This window comes from Anarrhichthys ocellatus, unplaced genomic scaffold, assembly GCF_004355925.1.
Source record: "Anarrhichthys ocellatus isolate YVR2014 unplaced genomic scaffold, GSC_Weel_1.0 scaffold7, whole genome shotgun sequence".
Lineage (NCBI taxonomy): Eukaryota > Metazoa > Chordata > Actinopteri > Perciformes > Anarhichadidae > Anarrhichthys > Anarrhichthys ocellatus.
The window spans coordinates 9,950,030-9,971,274 of NW_022280037.1; the positions used below are offsets into that span (position 1 = coordinate 9,950,030).

General features: G+C 41.9%; 1 protein-coding gene across 2 annotated transcripts; it reads left to right on the forward strand.

Moving 5' to 3' along the window:
- Window positions 1-49: 49 nt before the first annotated feature.
- On the forward strand, window positions 50-21,052 carry vps39 (VPS39 subunit of HOPS complex). Of its 2 annotated transcripts, none has more exons than XM_031847239.1 (24): window positions 50-829; window positions 1,001-1,066; window positions 1,154-1,218; window positions 1,578-1,620; window positions 1,752-1,846; window positions 2,275-2,373; window positions 2,486-2,578; window positions 3,170-3,353; window positions 5,548-5,668; window positions 6,350-6,470; window positions 6,772-6,901; window positions 7,201-7,343; window positions 7,562-7,702; window positions 8,911-9,052; window positions 11,404-11,490; window positions 12,872-12,945; window positions 13,131-13,347; window positions 14,664-14,792; window positions 15,125-15,227; window positions 15,367-15,412; window positions 15,857-16,006; window positions 18,642-18,776; window positions 20,369-20,460; window positions 20,911-21,052. In XM_031847239.1, the coding sequence occupies exons 1-24, from the start codon at window positions 757-759 to the stop codon at window positions 20,990-20,992; spliced, it is 2,631 nt and encodes an 876-aa protein (XP_031703099.1). In that variant the 5' UTR covers window positions 50-756; the 3' UTR covers window positions 20,993-21,052. The 2 variants fall into 2 exon arrangements, with proteins under 2 accessions (XP_031703099.1, XP_031703100.1); XM_031847240.1 differs by having other exon boundaries at window positions 6,775-6,901.
- Window positions 21,053-21,245: the final 193 nt, after the last annotated feature.

Sequence of the window (21,245 nt, forward strand, 5' to 3'; positions counted from 1 at the left end):
GATGCCTATTTGTAAGCATAATGTACTGTTTGAGGTTTAGAATGCTCTTTAATGCAATTTGTGTTACCTTTTCTGTACTGTACTGTAATTATTTCCCCCAAAAAACATCTATTCTTATTTTTAACAGGTAAACAACTGTTTTTTAAGGTGCCACGAATAACATATCGCGAGAATAGCACAGCACTATTTAGCCATGAGCACAAATGTGGTCACTGCACCTTTGATGCGGTCCTCGTGAGTTCACTGACGTCTGTCACGTGCCTGTCAAACACCATACCCTCGCGCAGCCGTCGTCAACACAACCCGCAAGACAACTGAGGAAGTAGCGACAAGAAGCTAACAAAAACTAACCGCTACGGCTAATACTATTTGAATTAAGTTAATTGAAGGTTGTGTTTTGTCTTTATCGACACAGGAACGGACTGTCTTTGTTGGGGTTTCAGTTGGCGTAGAGTTAAGAGGGAACAATGTAGCCGTTGCTCGCTAACTTCTAAGCTAGCAGGCTAACAATCAGCTGTTGTTTTGGTCTGGAGAGCTAACTAGCTGGCTAACAAGCCGAGCTACATAGCACTCACAGAAGTCCAAACCAAGATTTCCTTCATTCCCCCGTGGAAACATTTAAAACTGCTCAGTCGGTTAATGGCGGCACATAAAGGCGGACCACCCCTAACAGACTAATCAGCGGCCGTCAACAACTCCCTGTGGAATCGAGTCATCAGAGCGGTCTGTAATTGGAGTCAAAAGTATTGCTTCAAGATGCACGACGCGTATGAGCCGGTGCCTATTTTGGAGAAGCTTCCTCTTCAGATCGACTGTCTTGCGGCCTGGGGTAAATTGTTGACACTTTGATGTATCTTATCCCACAGCTACTCGTTTTGTTCTGTGGTATTAAAAGTGGTTCTTCTGGGCTTTTATTGAAATACAGTCTCAGGTGAAGTGATAAATGACGGCATCCTTCTCAACTGTCAGACCCTGACTCTTTTACGTTTCCTTCCCACAGAGGACTGGCTGCTCGTGGGAACAAAGCCAGGGCATCTTCTTCTCTACAGAATAAAGAAGGATGCAGGTAGGATGAGCCGAGGAGATGTGTGGTGCATCTGATCCCTTGTGTATTTGTAGACCTAATGCTTCCTGCTTCCTCTTTTCTCTTTAGGCACCAACCGGTTCGAGGTGACACTGGAAAAATCCAATAAGAACTTCTCAAAGAAGATTCAGCAGGTAGATAAGGCTGTAAGATGCATTTGAAGTCTGGTGAGCGAGTCACAACTCAAATATGTTCAGATTTCTAGGACTACTTTACACTAAATTCAGCTCTTAATGGCCAACTTCCTTTCTTGGAATGATTCAGCTAATCCCACATGCTTTAAGACCCATCCATATGCCACCGTAGGCTACCAAAGATGATTGATGGCTCAGAACAACCTTCAAATTGAATCAGTGTAGTTAAGACTAGTCATTTTTACAGATAGTGGCAAAAACCACAGGAACAGTGGGTGAAACAAAGAAGCTCTAGTGTGTTCTCAGCCTGTCATTTGGTTCAAACCTCCTTTTAATTGGGTGTCTTTCTCTTTCTACAGCTCTACGTTGTCTCGCAGTACAAAATTCTTGTCAGTCTTCTAGGTACGTTTTCTCTCCCTAATAAATGTATATATTTCCTGATTAGTCTTCACCTGTTAATTGATAAAACTGTAATCTTTTTGCGTTAAAGCAGAGCGTTCATCGTCATTCTCTTAATCTCTTTTCTCCTCCAGAGAACAACATCCACGTCCATGATCTCCTGACCTTCCAGCAGATTACGGTGGTGTCCAAAGCCAAAGGTGCCACGCTCTTCACCTGTGACCTGCAGGTCAGTTACTGTCCTTTTACACTTGCAGCTTTTAGACACATTGCCTGCTGTATTGTTACTGTACAGCACTGCTATCATATTCATGCAATATGTAAAGTACTACAAACATACAATTATAGATTAGTGGACTGTTTAAGAGCCAACAGGCAGCTTTGACTGAGCTGGTTTATTCAGATTTATCAGGTGGTTTTGAGTGGATCATAACTGGTGTTTCTTGACCAATTGACTACAAGGCAGTATGTTTTTAAAATGTTCCACACTAATATAACAGTAATACTAATATAACATTAACAGTTAATTGGCTGAAACATACATAAAACAGGTATCATTTCCATACAATCTTATGTCTGAGACATTTTTTTTTCTTTTGTTTCCACATGTCTGTGTTATCCTCATATTTTGAACTCATGAATTGTATATTTTTTCAGCAAACTAGCACAGGAGAGGAAAGGTTGAGAATGTGTGTTGCGGTGAAAAAGAAACTCCAGCTGTATTACTGGAAGGACAGAGAGTTCCACGAGCTGCAGGTAAAATGAAATAAACTTGAGATGTGACCCACAACAGGACAGGGTTTTTTTGTTTTTTTTTTCAGTCCTTTGATGCATTTAATCATCCTAATGTTTTCTTTTCGTCTGTCAGGCAGACTTTGGTGCACCAGACATTCCAAAGTCCATGGCTTGGTGTGAAAACTCCATATGTGTTGGTTTCAAGCGAGACTATTACCTCATTCGGGTATGTGCCACAGGAATGGATAACAATAAGCTTTTTATATTCAGCTTTACCTCTAGCTACCTACAACTTAAAGTTATGCTCTGCCAGAAGTCTGTAAAAGGTTTGTAGTGTGTTCCTTAACGGTGAGAGATGTTTTAAAGTATCAAAACATCAACAGACCACATAAAACCACATAAAACACTCCTGCAGCATAATTCATTCTTTACATCTGAAGGCTTAGTTTGTTCTAAACTATCCCAAATAGTGCAAAAAAATCACAGCACAAGTCTTCTTCTGCAGTTCATAAATCAGTGGATCTGTTGTGATCCAGCCTTTATTCTCTGTGAAGGGGAAAACTACAAATATTTAGCATGTAACTTAGGGGGTGTTTCATGGACATGTTTTGGAAAGTTCAGAAGTAGTCTATTATTTAATGAGTTCCTGTCTGTTATGTTAATCTTGAATTTGCATGTTTATTTGAGGCTTCAGCCTTAGTATTCATTTTTCGTATCTTTTTTGAGTTGTTTGTCTGAAGCACTGTTCACTTGACCGTACAGACAAAGTTTGTAACATGTTATTGATGGGCTCTTCTGAACCTCTGCTGTCGATCAGATGGATGGCCGGGGCTCCATCAAGGAGCTCTTCCCCACCGGGAAACAGTTGGAGCCTCTGGTTACCCCACTGGCTGATGGGAAGGTGGCGGTTGGCCAGGATGACCTAACCGTAGTGCTGAATGAAGAGGGCGTTTGCACCCAGAAGTGTGCCCTGAACTGGACCGACATCCCAATAGCAATGGGTAAGAGAGATGCACACCAGCTGATACTGTGAGACATTTCATATTCTACACTGAGTTATGTTTACATGCGTCCACTTTCTTGTAGAAATAGAATTACTAGTTGCTCAAGCCGTTCTATTTTCTGCTTGTATGGTAAACAAGCTACTACATACCCAGTACAAGTCTGTGTTTTTGCTGGAGCTAACATGTTTTCAATATTGACAAGAACTGACAGCAAAGTCAAACAGACACACACATGTAGACTAACAAGAGCTTAAAACCCTCCCTCGGCGCTCTATGTGGGTTGGTTTCCAGATAACACAGAAGGTGTTCGCCAGAATGTGTTCGCCAGAATGTGTCACCTCTGGGAGTCCATCTCACTCATGGACAGAAACCAAATGAGCTCATTGTTTGTTTTTTTTATCACTCTTTCTAAGCAGTTAAAACCTTCAAAAAATTCATGGCATTACACAAACTGAGCAACACCGTCTTAGACGCAGCTTGATTAACAGACATATTTAGTCAAAAGTAAGTATCTATTGATTTTGCTGAAGACATTCTCTCCAACAACTTATTAGACTGCTGATATTAAAGAGTTGGGCCATGATGATACCTTTCTGCACTGGCGAGAGCAAATAACATCAGAGGACAAAACGAGGAAATGCCAGAAGGAGAAACGGGTTTTAAGCATTTTAGCGCATTCAGGATGGAGGACAAGCTGCGGTGGAGAATACAATTACGACAGTTAGATTTAGGGAATGGCATAAAATGTACCTGCAGGTTTTTGTTTCACACACAAATTAGAAAACACAGTCGGCAACTAAAATATCTTTATTGGAACTCCTTTAACACAAGCGTGAGCGTAGTCTGAGATTCATCTCCTTCCTCTTTCTTTGAGGAACTTTCCATCAATACATTTTTTTTTTTTTACTTCATCTGTATAAAGCGTTCAGTATGTTGCTCTTTGATTTCACTGACTGGTATGTGACCGAACAGTTCTTGTGACACTGATTGAACGGGTTTGTTCACATAGCAACTATTAAAACAAACACCTGATGAAGCATCTGGCCTAAATACTGCCATCGTCATCTGCTGCCATCCAGCTGCTGTCTGACTTTTCTTCCCTCTTCCTCAAGCTTTCCACTCTGTCTGAGCTGTGCTACTGTTTCCCACACGTCAGCAGAGGAAACATCCTTTTTTTAGAAACTTAATACATCATTTTTTACCCTGTGACTAAGACACCACATGTCTGGATTACTAATGAGCTTTAGAACAGAGGTGATGCAGATGAAGGTCTCATGTTGTTTTTGAAGGCTCCTCTTCCTGTAGAAGGTACGCAGGTGGAAACGATATGAAGGGGAAATGAAGCAGTGGTTTCATACAGTTTCCAATTTCCTTGTTTTGATATAGACAAATATGGTGGCTATGATGTGCGTGCATCAGCAGAGGACGAGTGCTGGTCAGTTTGAAATGCATGTAACTGACCGTCCAGAGGGCCTGTGGGCACAGTCTGTCCCACATCCAGAGTCCCACCTCAGGCCTGTCTGGACGGCCGTCTTTGGCTGGATTTCCTGCCCTAGTAGCCTCAAGGACTTCCCTCCATAATCGCAGCTGATGCACCTGCCGTCAAGACACAGAGTTTGGGTCAGGTGGATTTCAAAACACGCAATCCTTATTAGAGCTGAAACGATTATGTCTATTATAGTGGGTGTTTTTATTTTCTGATATTTAAATAGACTTAACGATTAATCGCTCCGTTAAATAAATACAGGTAGATTAGGTGCTATAAAGCAAAAGTTTTTGTCTTCTCAATGTTGGAATGAATCCAGTACGTCCATTCTGCAACAAAATATATTGTCGGAGAGCCCTGGTCGCCAAATGGTCACAGCACATGCCACGTAACGGTAACATGCCGGGTACGTTTCCAGCAGAGGACCTCTGTTGCATATCAACTCTCTCTCTCCTTATTTCCTGTCCGTCTCTTCTCCGTCAACTGTCGAATAAATGAAAAATGTAATAAAGTCAGTTACCTCTTCTCCCTCAAAAACAACTTTTTGACCCGTGTATTAACTTGAAAAACGTCTTTATGTAAGCCTACAGACATTTAATGACGTGCAGAAGATGTTTGATATTTTTATGTCTTAAACCCACCTGTGGCGGTTGGGTTTTTGGTTGACGTTTTACACTCTCGTCTCTTTGTTTCACACGTTCTCAGAGCACCAGCCTCCGTACATCATAGCCGTTCTTCCTCGGTACGTGGAGATCCGGACGTTTGAGCCGAGGCTACTGGTGCAGAATGTGGAGCTGCAGAGACCTCGCTTCATCACCTCAGCCGGGTGAGGCAGAGCTCTGTGAAGATGTGATTTTATAACACATAGTTCTGACCCAACTACAGCACCAAAAGATTGTTTTAGGACATTAGCTGTTTACTTTTCAGTATAAGTTCAACATTTTACTGGCTGCATTATTGCACCGCTCCAGGAATTTGAGAATATTGAGTTTTGTGTTGCCATATGGAAGTGTCTTGTTATAACAACATACCAACACATAACATGATCATAACAACTTATCCGGTTATAATTACTAATAATAAAATACAATTTCTTGTTTATAAGATAATGTGCTGTTATAACAAGAAAAAAACGGAATAATTTGAACTCAAATATGTCATAACATGATAAATATCTTGTTATAAGGATGTTGTAACAGTAAGATTTTCTTTCCGTCATGCTGGCAGCAATACAGCTCAGTACTGCAGTGTGTTTGAGGTAAAAAAAAAATGAAAAAGGCTGCAGTGGCTACTGCAAGACTCGGGGCTTAAAGTTACAGATTCAATAAAGACTGGTGACACTTTTACGTATACCACTCTGGTTCCTGCACATAACATCCTCATGCATGATTTGCTCTCACCAGTTTCTATCTCTCATGATGGTGAGTTCCCTCCTTACATAGAAAAAACACTTTTGTTTTCCGACCTGTCCTCTCTCATCTTGTTTCTCTCCTCTTATCTTTCACAGGCAAAATATTGTGTACGTCGCCAGCAACCACTTTGTGTGGCGCCTGGTTCCCGTGTCGATAGCCACCCAGATCCGGCATCTCCTTCAGGACAAACAGTTTGAGCTGGCTCTTCAGCTGGCGGTGAGCAGCGCAACCACTCACTTCACTATTTAACCTCATTTATTCCTCAGGATTCAATTGGCGCTTTAGCTCAGCGGATGGAACCCGACCATCACTTATCTTGATTAGGAGCCGCATGTTGAAACGGCTTTGTGCTTCATTGTCAGCTTATCTTGCTGTCTAGCTATCCAGGAGTATCTTCAAGAATGATAAAGGCCATTTGTGTGGTTTCCACATTCTGAGGAGTTAACTGGAGACATTTTTCTGTAGCCTGATACATTTTTCTTTTGCTTCTATTTCTTTTATTTCTGTTTTCCGCCAGAAGATGAAGGATGATTCCGACGGTGATAAGAAGCAGCAGATCCATCACATCCAGAATCTCTATGCCTTCAATCTGTTTTGCCAGAAGAGATTTGATGACTCCATGCAGGTGTTTGCCAAACTGGGCACAGGTAGGTGTGATAAACGTCCTCTCATTGTATTCTCATGATCAATGTTTATGTATTGGAGCCTATTTAAGGTGAAACTGGCCTTAATTTTATCAACATTTATTAAGTCTACTTTTTCTTTGTCTTTTCTTCACCTCATTGCACATCTGTTTCTTATTGTGTGTATTGATGGAAATGTTTTTATTACAAATAACATTCTCATGTAATGATGTCACATCTACTAAACAAACTCAAGTATCGCACACGTGGAATATAAATGTGATAGATTCCCCCCCCCCCCCCCCCCCCCGTGTGCTCTGCAGATCCCACCCACGTGATCGGGCTGTACCCAGACCTGCTCCCGGCAGACTACCGCAAACAGCTGCACTACCCCAACCCTCTGCCTACTCTGTCCGTGGCAGAGCTGGAGAAGGCTCATCTCGCCCTCATCGACTATCTCACACAGGTGTGTGTGTGTGTGTGTGTGTGTGTGTGTGTGTGTGTGTGTGTGTGAATCCATGATGGAAGTGATGCATTTTGTCAGACCCCACTTTGAACGAGGCTCTACTTGGAGGATTACCAAAAACACAAGAGTCGATAAGCATGTTACGTGTGAAGATCAAGATAGTTGGAGTAAATCAAAGGAGGCACAATATTAACCTTTTTGTTTGTTTGTCCTCACAGAAACGTAGCCACCTTGTGAAACAGCTGAATGACTCGGACCCTTCTATAACGTCCCCGCTCATGGAGGGCACGCCTACTATCAAAAGCCGAAAAAAGCTCCTGCAGATCATTGACACCACCCTGCTGAAGTGTTACCTGCACGTAAGACCACCTTCCTTTTTGTTTCTCAACAAATGGAGACATTACAGTCCAAACTGCCATTTATTACTTGATATTAATAATTCAATGTCTTGCAGAATATACAGAAAACAGTTCAGTGTGTTGCTCTTTATTGATTTACTATCCTCCAAAAGTTGTTTTTATTTTGTTTCAAACATTTTTTTATTCGACCAAGATTTTAATACTAAAGGAAGTAAAGCAATGAATACGTTTTGACAAAGATAAAATAAACGTTTTTATTTCATGCAGTCATTTTGCCAATAGGTGTCATATTTTCCTCATAAAATGATTGATTTTTTTCATTAGAAACATTTTTTTAAACAAGCTTATTTTTATAATACTCTTTTCTTTAATGCCACTCATGACTCATGTCGTACTTTCTGATCAACAACCACTCTACAGTGAACCTAATCCAGCTGTTTTATATTTCAGGATAAACGACTGTTTCGGCTCTAATGAACTTGGCAGTTTTCATCGTCTGCTTACAGAAAAATTATTTCATATCACAAGGATGTAAATCCAAACATTTGCAGGAATTGGCAGCACCATGAGGCAGTTCACTTTACCTCCCACGTAGCTAAATGGGTTCTGTGTCAGGCGCTGCATTGGCAGATGTACTTTGAAGTCACAGTTTTAAAGCAGCGTCCTCTCCGTGTAGCTGCAGTAACGTCAGTCTGGGGTTTGATTCAGGGAGGTAGATGCCTGGACAGCTATTCAATGTACCAGGCACACTGTGTCAAACCTCATCTATGGTGAGAAAGTATGAGATCACAGATACAAGCAGCCAAAGTAAGTTTCTCCACAGAGAGATCTGGCTTTTGTCTTCAATGCGTCTCTGCTGCTCTTCAACATTTAGACGAGTCGGTCCATGTGGCATCCAGGGGAAATGCCACCAGGTGCTCCTCTGGGGAGGTATAATAAGCACCATTTAATCCGAGGAACTCAAAGGGCAGATCACACTGGAGGGATAACCGAAGAGCGACTGGAGCTCCTCTTACAATGAGTGCTAACACCTGCACCACATTATTTAAATGATATCGATAATGATCTGTGAAGCAGAACGGAACCAATCAGTGAGGGGTCACCGTTCCTGAAGTCTTTGGGTGAAACACAACCCGAGCTTAAAAGGGGTGAACGGATTAAGGTTTTGTAAATGTGTGGTGTTGATGTTTTTATAATCTGCTCTTTAGACCAACGTGGCCATGGTGTCCCCCCTCCTTCGTCTGGAGAACAACCACTGCCACATCGAGGAGAGCGAGTACGTCCTGAAGAAGGCCCACAAGTACAGCGAGCTCATCATCCTCTATGAGAAGAAGGGCCTGCACCAGAAAGGTAAGGAGGCTCTGCTGCTCACTGCTCACCCACCGGGGCGGACGTGAGCTGCGTGTGATTGTGGGGATCTGATCTTCCTGCTGGAATACTGTTTGGGGAAGTTAAACAAGTTGCAACTTCACAACCGTGTTTTTTAAACATTTAGATATCTTCAATGTTTTATTGTCTGGACTCCTTACTCTTAGGGATTCAACTTTTAAATATCAGCTTTTTTTGCTGTAAAATTAAGTTTTTGTCAGCAGTTTAAGATTGCACTATTTTTATTTAATGCTCATCAAAGTATTTGGGGGACATTTTGTGCATTTTCGTGTGATACAAGCAGTAGAAGTAATCTGTCTCACTTCAAGTGATTTTCACTTTTCATCCAGCTCTGTCCCAAAACGGGATGCCTAATACTTTAGTCCTTATTTGTACATCTGTGCTTCTCTGCAAAGACAGTTTGAATTCCATTTGTGTGATTTGGGGCGTAATGATTCATTTAACACGGTGTGGAGTTATACACCTCCTTCAGCTGTTGTGGCTTTCCTGGAAAACCGATATTTTTCTCTGTCGAGTTCAAGTGCAAGTTCAAATAGGCTTTTACGCATGAATGGATAACAAGACATTTTAAGCTGCATAAGCAAGTAGAAGCCACGACTTGTTTTAAAGAAACATGACGGTGAGAAACAGGAACCAGCATTAAGAGGATAAACCTGCAGTAAGTGTTAAGCTCTCGTTAAATAGAGTTTATTTTGGTTTTCTTTCTCTTTCATTTGGATGAGTCGACTGAAATCTGTGATTATTCTAAAGAAATGTTCACTGACCGTCATTTAACACAGAGCCAAACCGACCGACCTGGTGAACTCCAACAAAATACACGCTGCAAACATTCCCTCCAAGTGTTTTACATGTTTAACAAATTCAAAGAACTGGGCTTAATGAACAAGATTAATCTTTGGTTTTCTTACAAATGTTGAATATTGTTTGAGTAAAGAATACTAGATACTGTACATATCCAATACTAGACACACATAATGTATTCTTCTCTGTGTGAATTCTGCTGCTCTGGTTAAAGGGGATTGTGTCTCTATATGTTCTAAATGTTGTATTGACTTTAAAAGTACGTAAAAACCACAGCTGTAGGGAAGTACTATTTTGAGCGAGTATTTAAAAGTTATGCTACTTTATAGTTGTATAAATATTGTACATTTTACTCTACAACATTTACATGACAGCTGCAGTTACTAGTTACTTTTCAGATTAAGATTTTACATCAATATGATGCATTTATAAAATATGATGTATTGATGTAGATTAAACTAGCCGGAATTGACTTTACCTCGACCAGGTGTGACATTGAAATGCTGCTGACATGTTCAGTAAGTGTAAGTAATAATATTATTAATAATAATATGATGTATAATAAAACACTCTCAATTAGTACCTTTTACTTTTACTGTTTGAAGTATATTTTAGTGCTAATTCTTTTGTACTTCTACTGGTGTAAAATGATGAAAGTACTTTTAATAGATATATTTGAATAGATAATGATGCAGCCAGCGTTGCATTTTCTTTCAACTTTCACAGGAAAACTCCTCTTAAATGAAGTCACTTAAATTAATTTTCTGATGTGATTTTTAAAAATGTTTTGAGTGGGAAATTCATTCTCGTGCAGCAGATAAAAGATAATTCAATCAAACGGATGATCCGTTTTATTCGTCATAATGTGCTTTATCGTCTGCAGGCCTCAGCATGATAACTGAACACACAACAATGAAACGCACTGAAATATCCATTCCCAATTTCACTTTTAAATTGGATGTTGAGTTTGGGGTTTAGTATTTAAATGACGGATCACTTGACGCTAGACCTTCCTTGGCCTTTGTCAGCGGCCTCCTCGTTGCCTCCCAATTCAGAAACCAAGAGCCTTTGGACTCTGAATTGTTCCGTTATGTTTTATATTCATTTATCTTGGAGGAGGTTTCCTGCACTCTGTCGGCTCATCGTCCTCGTAGATCACAGCGGTCGGCTTGTCGTCCTCGTAGATCACGGCTGTCTTGATGTTGTTTGGTTTCTGGTGGGATACTGCGGCAGATTCTGGGCCGTTCTCGCTGTGAGCGCGGCTGGTTTCAATCGACCCGCTGCTGCAATTTGTGCTTCTGATGTCATGCTGCTCGAGTCGATGCCCCTCAATTCAAACCAGCTGTTCCCGTCCACCAATTAACACTGTGCACTGTGCTCCATCCAGGAGTTATGTAACGCAGTGCGCACCACAGAGGAGATGACATGTTGCCACTTTCCATCAGTCAGACCGATCTCACGTTTGCTCTCGCTCGCCCTCTCACTCGCCTCCCTTCATCTGTCCTCACCAGCTCTGCAGGTGCTGCTGGACCAGTCCACCAAGGCCAACTCTCCGCTGAAGGGCCACGAGCGAACGGTGCAGTACCTCCAAAGACTGGGTAAGGAGTCTGTTTTAAACTGGCGTCAAAGTTGTCACCGCGACTAGATATGTTCAATTTGTTGGGGTGATTTTGGGAAAGGCTCTGAGAGGAACGTTCACCCTGATTGATGGTGGATGTTGGATGAAATGTAAACGACATGGTCTGCAGTCTCTCATACGTCTGGCACCGACTAAACGAGAGGATCTTGCTCCATGCGTGTTACTGTTTACTCTGTTACTAATCTGTGAACCAGGGATTTTCTGTTTCTTCCCATCAGCCTTTTCAATGTGGTTAAACTCCAGAACAATCCAGTAAATTGCCTGTGAGATAAAACCCAGTGGGGGAAAAAACAAAAATATCAAAAGCTGTGTGGAGGCTTCCAACCTCTGTTGGCTGTGGTTCAGTTTGTTAATGGTGGCGATGCATTATACAGCACCGTTCTTCTGCTTCCCCCCCCCAAAGAACGTCATTATAACTGGAACGATGGTTTTGGAAAACAGTGCAACATTGGGTCATAAAGTTATTCAAGTCAAGACAACAACTCGATCTTTCTTGTTATATTTTGTAATATTACTTATTCTGTTTCTTTTATTTCAGTTTGGCTCTAGCACTGTTTATACGCTACGACAGCACTTTACACTAATAACAAATGTTTGAATTATTTATTAATCTGCTAGTTTTTTTTCTCACGATTATCGTTTGGTCTATAAATGTGTAAATTGGAATCTTTGACTTTAATTTTATTTTATTTGCAGAAAAGTGCACTTCAATTGTTCTAGTTCGGTCTCGAACTTCAAATCCGTGACCATTGATAGATTTAACTTCTATGGACCTTTTTTATCAAATAAATATAGCCCCCAGGTCCCTGACTCCATCTTGAAAAATAAACTTTTAAACCAGAGCACCTAGAATTCTGTATGAAGACACGTTTTTCGTGAAAGGCAACCTCAAGAATTCTGGCATCAGTTTGACAATTAGACATCATTTTGACCCAGAAATCCACGTCTGTACTCCAGTAGAGTCTCCGTCCTCCGGAATGAGAAGCAGCTGCTGGTTCACTCCACACATGTGAACACTGTGGCCCAGAGTCCGGCCAGCTCCCGATGGATTGTGGCCATCTTTGATGTCTGGCTCAAAATGATGTTTAACGTCAACATTGTCATAACAATCAGAATTGAGGCTCTGGACCGGCTATTTATTCAATATGTAATCAACATAGTTGCCAGTTGATTGACTACTTAAATATTTGACTAATTGTTGCAGCTCTACTACGTTGGGCTCTATTCTTTAATATCAGAAAGAGCATGTAGTGCGATCATCTGCTTTGTTTCCATCTTTACTTGTTTTCCTCTGAGTGCCTTCTGAAGAAGTTAAACTCCCTTATCTCCCCCACACACAGGAGAGGAGAATTTGGGAATAATCTTTGAGTTTTCTCCCTGGGTGTTGAAGATCTGTTCTGAGGACGGCCTGAAGGTGGGACGCAAAATGTTACACAACGGTTCACTTATTTGTTTTAGTCCTATATGAATGTTGTAAATTGCTTTACGTTTTTGTATTTCTTTGGTCATAGATCGAAGCTCATTCTATTTTTGTACTTTATGTCCACTCGGCGTAAAGAAAGCTCTCCCGTAGGTTTAAAGATCTCTCTTCCTGTCCAGATCTTCACAGAGGACCTGACCGAGGTGGAGACTTTGCCCAGAGACAAGGTGCTGAACTTCCTGAAGGAGGGCTTTAAGGAGCTCGCCATCCCATATTTGGAGCACATCATTTACGTGTGGGACGATAAGGGCCCGGAGTTTCACAATGTGCTGATCCAGCTCTACCTGGAGAGGGTCCAAGGCCTCATGAAGCAGTACCTCAACTCACTGCCAGAAGGTACGAGCAACAGAATACTTGAGAGTTAATTTAAGTGAAGTTCAGAGTATCTGCAGGCCCTTTTAAAAAGTCATGAAAAGTTTTATACAAACTACTTTATGCCTCTTTTAAAAACTATTGTTTTCATCTTGATACAGATACTTAACATTCATTCCTTTCTACCTGAAGCAAAGCTACAAAGTGAAGTGAATTCTTCTATCTGAGCTGCAGGGCAACATGAGCCTTGGGCTTTAATATCTTCTTAATGCCAAAAGAACAATAATCCAAATTTATCGGAGGACTTTCATGTGATTACATCACTGCATATGGTTTCGGTTTGCCTTTGCCTACTCCTCCAGATAGTTGTCTCTCACTGCTTTACACATTGATCCTGTGTCAGGATTTATTATGAAGTCCATCTGTCTCTCTCCGTGTCTTTTAATGACCATCCAGGGACCGTGTATTGACATAAACCTGTCAGACGGCTACACTTCCAGCGATGCTCATTAATGTGCACTCTGTCTGAGAAATAAAGTAATAAAAACAACTAATTAAATAAATACATCTGTCCTTGGGGCAGGTTATTGCTTCAGGTCTCGCTATGAAGCATATTTCAGAATGCGACCTGTGATATTAAGATATTGTTTCTCTGAGATCATTCAGTTCTACAGCCATTATTTATTGTTCCTTTATCAGCACTCTTTTAAGGTTCACCTCAAATGTGCTCCGTTTAGTTTTCTTCTGGACTTGTGAAAAAGCAAAAGAAAAGTTTTGTTTACATCCAGTGTTTCTTACCAAAACACATGGCGTGTATCTCTGAGGTCTAACAGACATGCAGGGTGCATTTCCTTCTGAATCAAACCATTGCAAAGCCTACGGTTAGATGTGAGAGAACCTGCGTAGTTTACGTCCATGTTTGCTTGCCAGCAGTCTTCTGCTTCTTCTTCTTCACTGCCTTTGTTGGCGTGTTCCCACTGACTGTCAATCCGTAGATTAGTGTTAAAGCCATTGGCAGGATGTGAAGCACGCTGCGTCCTCGTGGGCGTGCACAATACAAACAAAACGGGATAAAGATATTAAGTCTGTAGTGCTGCGAGTGGTTAATAACTCCACAGGGTACGATTAAGACGAGGATGAGCCTTTAATAATGATTCAAGTTAAAAAACGAATTAAACCATACAGTTTCCTTTTTAAAGGATTTCTGTAGCTCTTTGAAGCACTTCTCATATATTTGATGTACTTGATCATTGTTATGATTACCTTTTGTAACCTAGACTATTTGAATTATTAACTTATCTGTCAATCATGTTCACAATTTCTTGACTCTGCTGCTGTAGGAGTTCCAGCTGTGTCTGCGGGGAAAGAGGAAGGTGATCTGGGAGAGTTCAGGAACAAGCTGCTGTCTTTCCTGGATATTTCTACCAGCTATGAACCAGCCAGACTCGTCAGTGACTTCCCCTTTGATGGTAAGAACTGTGGCCGAAAATAAGTATCAGCCATAAGCATTTACACACTGAGGATGGAAGGAAATCTGTTGTTTTTGATACAGAAATCTGTAGAAATTCAAACTGAACCACATATTTTACTGTCAGTTTATATGTCCAGTCAGTTTTAATATAACCATAAATTTGCCTCAAGGGGCTAGATGTAATGTTATGTAACATGCACTTAAGTAAAACAAAGTATTTCATGTCATTTCCATTACCTCATGGACATGTGTTCGCAGTTATAGAGGAAGGTTTTAGCCAACTTCTATACGTTTTAAGCTGAAGGGTGAAACTTGTTTTCCATGCTGAAGGCCTGCTGGAGGAGCGGGCTCTGCTTCTGGGTCGGATGGGTAAACACGAGCAGGCGCTCTTCATCTATGTGCACATCCTGAAAGACACCCGCATGGCTGAAGAGTGAGTACTCCTGCACGACGACGACTGCGTGGATAATTAACACCAGTCACCTGCCAAATGTTTGCTAAGTCCAGCAGCTGATGTGACTAAAGATGAAGAATCAATTTAAATTCATGGTTTATCTTCTTGTGCTCTGCAGATACTGTCACAGCCATTACAACAGTTCGGTCGAAGGGAATAAAGATGTAAGTGGCTTTTTTCATAAAAATAATTTTAAATAATTTCTGCCTTTTCCTCCTGGATTTAGTTGTTGTTTATGACCATTTATTTCATTCTGTGCGCTCGGCTGCCGTCTGTTAAGTGCTTCTGGGTTTGCAGAAAGTGCTACACAAATATAATGGATTATTTACGGCTCAAGCTCCCAATGAAACGTGTTTTGTCAGAAAGGACAGCTGACATTGTGACGCACTTGACTCTGCAACCAAACAAGATCTAAATGAAAATACATGAATCATCATCAGATTTATTAACGGATCACTGCTGTTTCTGTAAAGGTCAGAAATATACAAGATCTCTGTTTGGACACTGAATATTTGATGCCTGTGTGTTAAGTCTACTTTCGACATCAAACCCGTAACGATGGTGAAGCAGAGACATTGAGCACCAACGGCTGTATTTCTTCCCTTCAGGTTTATCTGTCTTTGCTGCGAATGTACCTGTCCCCTCCTGACGTCCACTGCTTGGGGCCCATCAAGATGGAGCTGTCGGAGCCTCAGGCCAACCTCCAGGCGGCTCTGCACGTCCTGGAGCTGCACCACAGCAAACTCGACACCACCAAGGTAAACGACCACAGAGCGGCACGCACATTCCTCTCTCCGGTGACCTGGCACCTGACCCCAGTCTGGTAATCGCAACTCATTCTTTGTTTTATCTCCTTGGAGTGTAACATGTGTTTACTGTGAGTTGACACAGAAAAGGCTGCAAAAGTCTTCTGACATGTGCACAAAATCAGGCTGCACTTGAATTCTACTTTTCTACTCAGCCAATCTCATCTGGTGCTTCAAACGGCTCATTCAATCAGAGAGCAGGAATTACTTTCTAATTCAACCCGGTGCTTTATCATTGTGAGTTGACTCTTTGCCATCGCTCAGATTAAGTGATCATTGCGAGCTCAGACAAGACGTGGAACTGATAAGAGTCGGCTTGTTTAGGCTGCATAACAATGAGATGGAATAACATGATTTACGATAACACACACACACACACACACACAAAATTAGTCATTTGGTGTGAAATTAGAGCAGCCACTGAACTGAACGCTCATTTAAAGATTTGATTTTTAGTTTGTTTTTAGAGCGAGATGAGAGGGGTTTGCACAGTTTCAACTATCAGAACCCAGAATCAAAATAGCAAAGAATTGAATAAAAGCTGTTTTTTGACATGTGCCTACATGTACCAGGATAAACTTCAACTTTTATCTGCTGCGATCGCTCCCTCGTCGACTCGCACCGCATTCATCGGCCGTATACACTGGCTCGAGTCAGCCAAAACACTGTAAAAAGTATCCTCCTCCATAACATCCTCTGTATTTTGGGAAGCCATTTCCGCAGCGTGCAAGGTCCAATTGCAGCCTGAGAAATCCAAGCTGCGGCCTGTATTTCCTTCTTGCATCCAACTATGTCAATGACGGCGCTGGATGTAGGTAGAACAATAGATTTTGCTTCAATTCAAAAGGACATCCACGTAAAAGGTGCCACATTTTCACGGTTAAAGCCCAGTTCCCACTACAGGACTTTGAAAGTCGTCAGATTGCTGTGCTGTTCACACTGCACAACTCGCTGTCCTTTTGGGAATCTTGAAGTAGTTTCCACACTGCATGACACTGCGCTACAAGATCTTAGCCTGGAGGAATCCCTGATGAGCTCTCTGAACTACGTTTTGTCACAAAAACACATGCGTGAATGGACTTGGGCGTAGTGTAGCTAGATAGCGAGACTCTGGTCTTTATAAAGCTGTTTTGGTTTGTTTTTCAATTCAATCCAGCTGCTGCGCATCTTTCCACACAGTCCACATTAAGTCACTCAGCTGATCGTAGATTCTCTCTCTCTCTCCATATCTCCTCAAAGCGACGGAGTCTTTGAAACGCCACCACTCTGTCACTGTAAATATTTGAATCCATAAAACAAACAAGTTTATCTGTTCTCAGTTATATCCTCGCTGTAGGCTGCTGTGATTTAAAGTGGAAGCGATTGTGTGTGAAAGGCACTGCTCGTCTGTGCTCAGCCACAGCCGTGTCAAATTAGGAGCGTCTCAAGGGGAACACTGCAGGTTTATGTGAGTGTTTAAGTTTGGATCCCACAACCGGGAAGCTCTCCATCTTGTCTTTTTGTGCCGCTGTGCCTCCCTGCGCTCCCTCATTGACTCGATGGCAACCTGCTTTCATTTCCCCTGGCCTCGCTCCCAGACTCTGCCTCGCCAAGAAAACAAGACGAGACTGCACCAATATTTCTGGAAAAACTTCTAACATGAAGCACATTCTTTTTGTTGTATATAATCATTTTTTGGGAATAATCAACTTGTCATTTAGTCTATAAATGTCTATAGTGGGGTGACGTATTGTTGGTTTGTCTGACTGACAAAGAGATCAATACTTGTATGTTATTAAACAAGGAAAAGCTGCTTTATGGGAACTCGTAAGTAAGAGCTACTCGCATGAGCAACAGGGTCAGGCTCTTTCAGCACAAAGGATTGATATGAATTAAAGTTCTGCAGCTCTTCAGTAACGAACATCCTGAACATTGAGGTTTCAGCAGCCGGATCCTCATTCTGATAAACAGTGTGACTAAAGGTCGACTGATTTTGAGACTGAGGCAGAGTTGGCTAACTGTCAGAGAGCTCATGTCGTATTAAATAATCAAACTAATGCATGTTATTTGGTGTATAGTAGTGCAGTTACATGTTGTATCGTTTATTTAAACGAACATGCAGCACAAATACAGAATATAAGTTGAGCTGAATGCCAGCTCTCAGTTGTCTCTCTGCAGGAAACTCTCACTCTGAGCTGTCTGAGTGTAACGAGGCCGTTTGTGCTAATTTAATTTAATTACGTTGAACAAGAGGACAGCGAGAGTGCTGGCCTCGATCGTGTTTAGCCTCATTCACACAGCGGCTAACAGGCGAGTCCTTTTTATTTCTAAAGGTAAGAGAAGTCATGTAGCAGCAAATTACTTTTCCCGAGAGGATGTCATCTCATTTTGTATTATCGTTTGGAAATGATTAATGAGTTATGTTCTGCATCTCATGAATGTGGAAGCGACACTTCCCTCTGGAATACAGTTCAGCAACTGTTCTTCACCACGACATGAAGATCACCGCCTCTGCTCATTTCTATACATTATACTTTTAAAATGAGTGTTAATTTGCTCAAAGTTCTTCCTCATAATGTTGTAATAATTCATGTTTTTGTCTTCCCAGGCCATCAACCTGCTCCCAGCAAACACTCAGATCCGAGAGATCCGGGTCTTCCTGGAGAGCGTCTTGGAGGAGAGGGCTCAGAGGAAGCGCTGCAACCAGGTGCTGAAGAGTCTGCTGCAGGCCGAGTTCCTCAGAGTGAGTCCTGGAGGGTTTCTTTACATGACGGATAACACTAAGCTACTCTTTCTGTACTCCAACACAACAAACTCTGACAACACACGACACTTTGCTCTCCAAATGTCACTCGCCTTTTCCACCACAACAAGTCCTATGACAATAACAACTTTTCCCTTTCCATGAGGATGTCAGACATTTAAAGCAATCTGAGCCTGTCGGTGGTAAAAACGAGCACTTTTAGTGGATGTATATTGACGTGAGGAGTCGTCACGAGTGAATACATTTCAGCCTGTTCAGTGGCTGCTGCGTTCTCCCTCAATACTGGATTTTTTATAATTGCATTTTCTCTATGTTGAAAAATACCGACGTCACCCTTTTAAGAAAAGGTGGTGAGAATTGATTAGTGCGAGCTGACAAGGAATCAAGGCCTCTGTCTTCCTTTCTTGTTGAGATAATGCGACACTTTATCGATTCCCTCAGAGAAATGGTGTTTTAATAGTCTTCCTTTGGTGAAGTCAGAGAGCAGCGTCAGACATAAAACTGCTTCCCTTCATCTGAGAGAGAGTGAGTTCATCCCCAGCTCTGTGCAGGAGCTGTGGGACACCTTGAGCTCAGGTTGAAGGACGAATTGCCAGAACTACGTCACCATTCACGTGTTCACCATCAGAGAGGAATTTGAAGATTTGAATTGTGTGGATAAATTTGACTAAAGACACTCAACTCATGTCTTATATAATATATTTTCTAAAATGTGCTCCAGGTGATTTAGCATAAGAACAATATACAAAAGTTGGTTTTACAGTGAAAACTCCTTTCCCAGAGGATGGACAGGGACGGCCTCCTTTGTTTACATCAGCTCGTCAGCAGAGAATCCGACATGTTTGAGTTGTTTAGTTCAGTGGTTCCCAGCCTGTAACGCACAGCAGTGTCTGCTGCCTCTGGCCACAGGGCTGCACGTCTGTTAGTTAAGAGCAGGTCAATTAAAGATTGATTTTTCCTGCCTGATTGAATGAAGTCCAACGGAAATTAAACTGTTTTTATCTGCTCTGTAATTACATGTTCTCTGTTCTGTGAGAAACAAATCAATTCTGTGTCTACGTGGAGGGAGAACTTGTTTTCACAAGTAATTTGCAGAAACGACACAGTCCGACTGTTGCATAGCTTTGAAAAACCATCACATTAGCTTTCCTGCTAAAGTCTCCTTCTTATCAAACTTCTTCTGATGTCATCTTGTGCTTCAGCAGAAAGCTGCACGGCTAACGTCCGGTCTGCAGGTTACAGCGATATTAAGCTGCTCGGCTAACCAGCACGTACACGTAGCTCGCATGTCACTTCGATCTGTTGAGATGCTGGTGTGGCGGTTGCTCTTTAACACCACTTACAACACGCTAGTATCGGCCCATCGCGTGTAACCTGACGCCCACGTTTGCTCACGAGTATATCTGGTACATCCAACAATACGTTTGAATAACACATTTTATGGCATGACACTCTTTTTTTTTTTTTAAGAGGCCTAAAGAGGTATTCACCTCGTTATCTAGCACACGGGTAACTCTGCCACAGACACCAGATGTTAAAGATGCCTCTGCTCACCTGTTCTCTGCTCTCAGGTGCAGGAGGAGCGGATCTTCCACCAGCAGGTTAAATGTGTCGTCACGGAGGAGAAGACCTGCAGAGTCTGCAAGAAGAAAATGGGAACCAGGTAACGATCTCAGTGATGTCATTCATGGTCCCCAAAAGACAGGCTTGTTTCTGGCTGAGCATTAGTATGAACATATGTACTTTTAATATTGTTGTATTTATGTGTTAAAATGGTATCTTTTATGTTTTGCTCTTATTCTATTTATTATTATTATTACATGTGTCATACATCTGTGGATCTTGAGAGTTATTGAGGGTTATCATCAGAAGCCTCATTCATTTGGGTGTTATGACGCTGTCAGTTTATAGCAACAGCATCTTTTATCTCTTTTTATCACATTATTTTGTGTCTGCAGTTTCAGTTGTTTATTTGCCCTGAGCTGCACTTCATTTCACACCCCGCTCAGTTTTGTTTCCCTGTTCTACATGTTGATGAATTGCTTGTTTATCTGCTTTGCTGCAGCTTTGAGTCCTAATCCCGTCCTCTGTGTGTTTATCTTTTCCCTCTCAGTGCGTTTGCCAGGTATCCCAACGGCGTGGTGGTGCATTACTTCTGCTGCAAAGACCGAAACGTGTGCCCCACCGAGCAGTGAAGAAGCGCTCCACTTGACTGTTCACTCATCAATAACCCCCCCCCCCCCCCCACCCCACCCCACCCCCCTCCTGCTCTCTGTGGATTTCAATGCTCGGACATCGTTGAACTAGGAGTGCATCAGAAGGTTGGAGGTGCAGGCTGTGCGGCACCTTCCACAACTACAAGCGCAGACATTTGTTAACCCGAGTTAACCTCGGAGTCGAGGCCGAGACTTTCTTTCTATCTGTGCATGAAGTAACGAGAGGAATGTC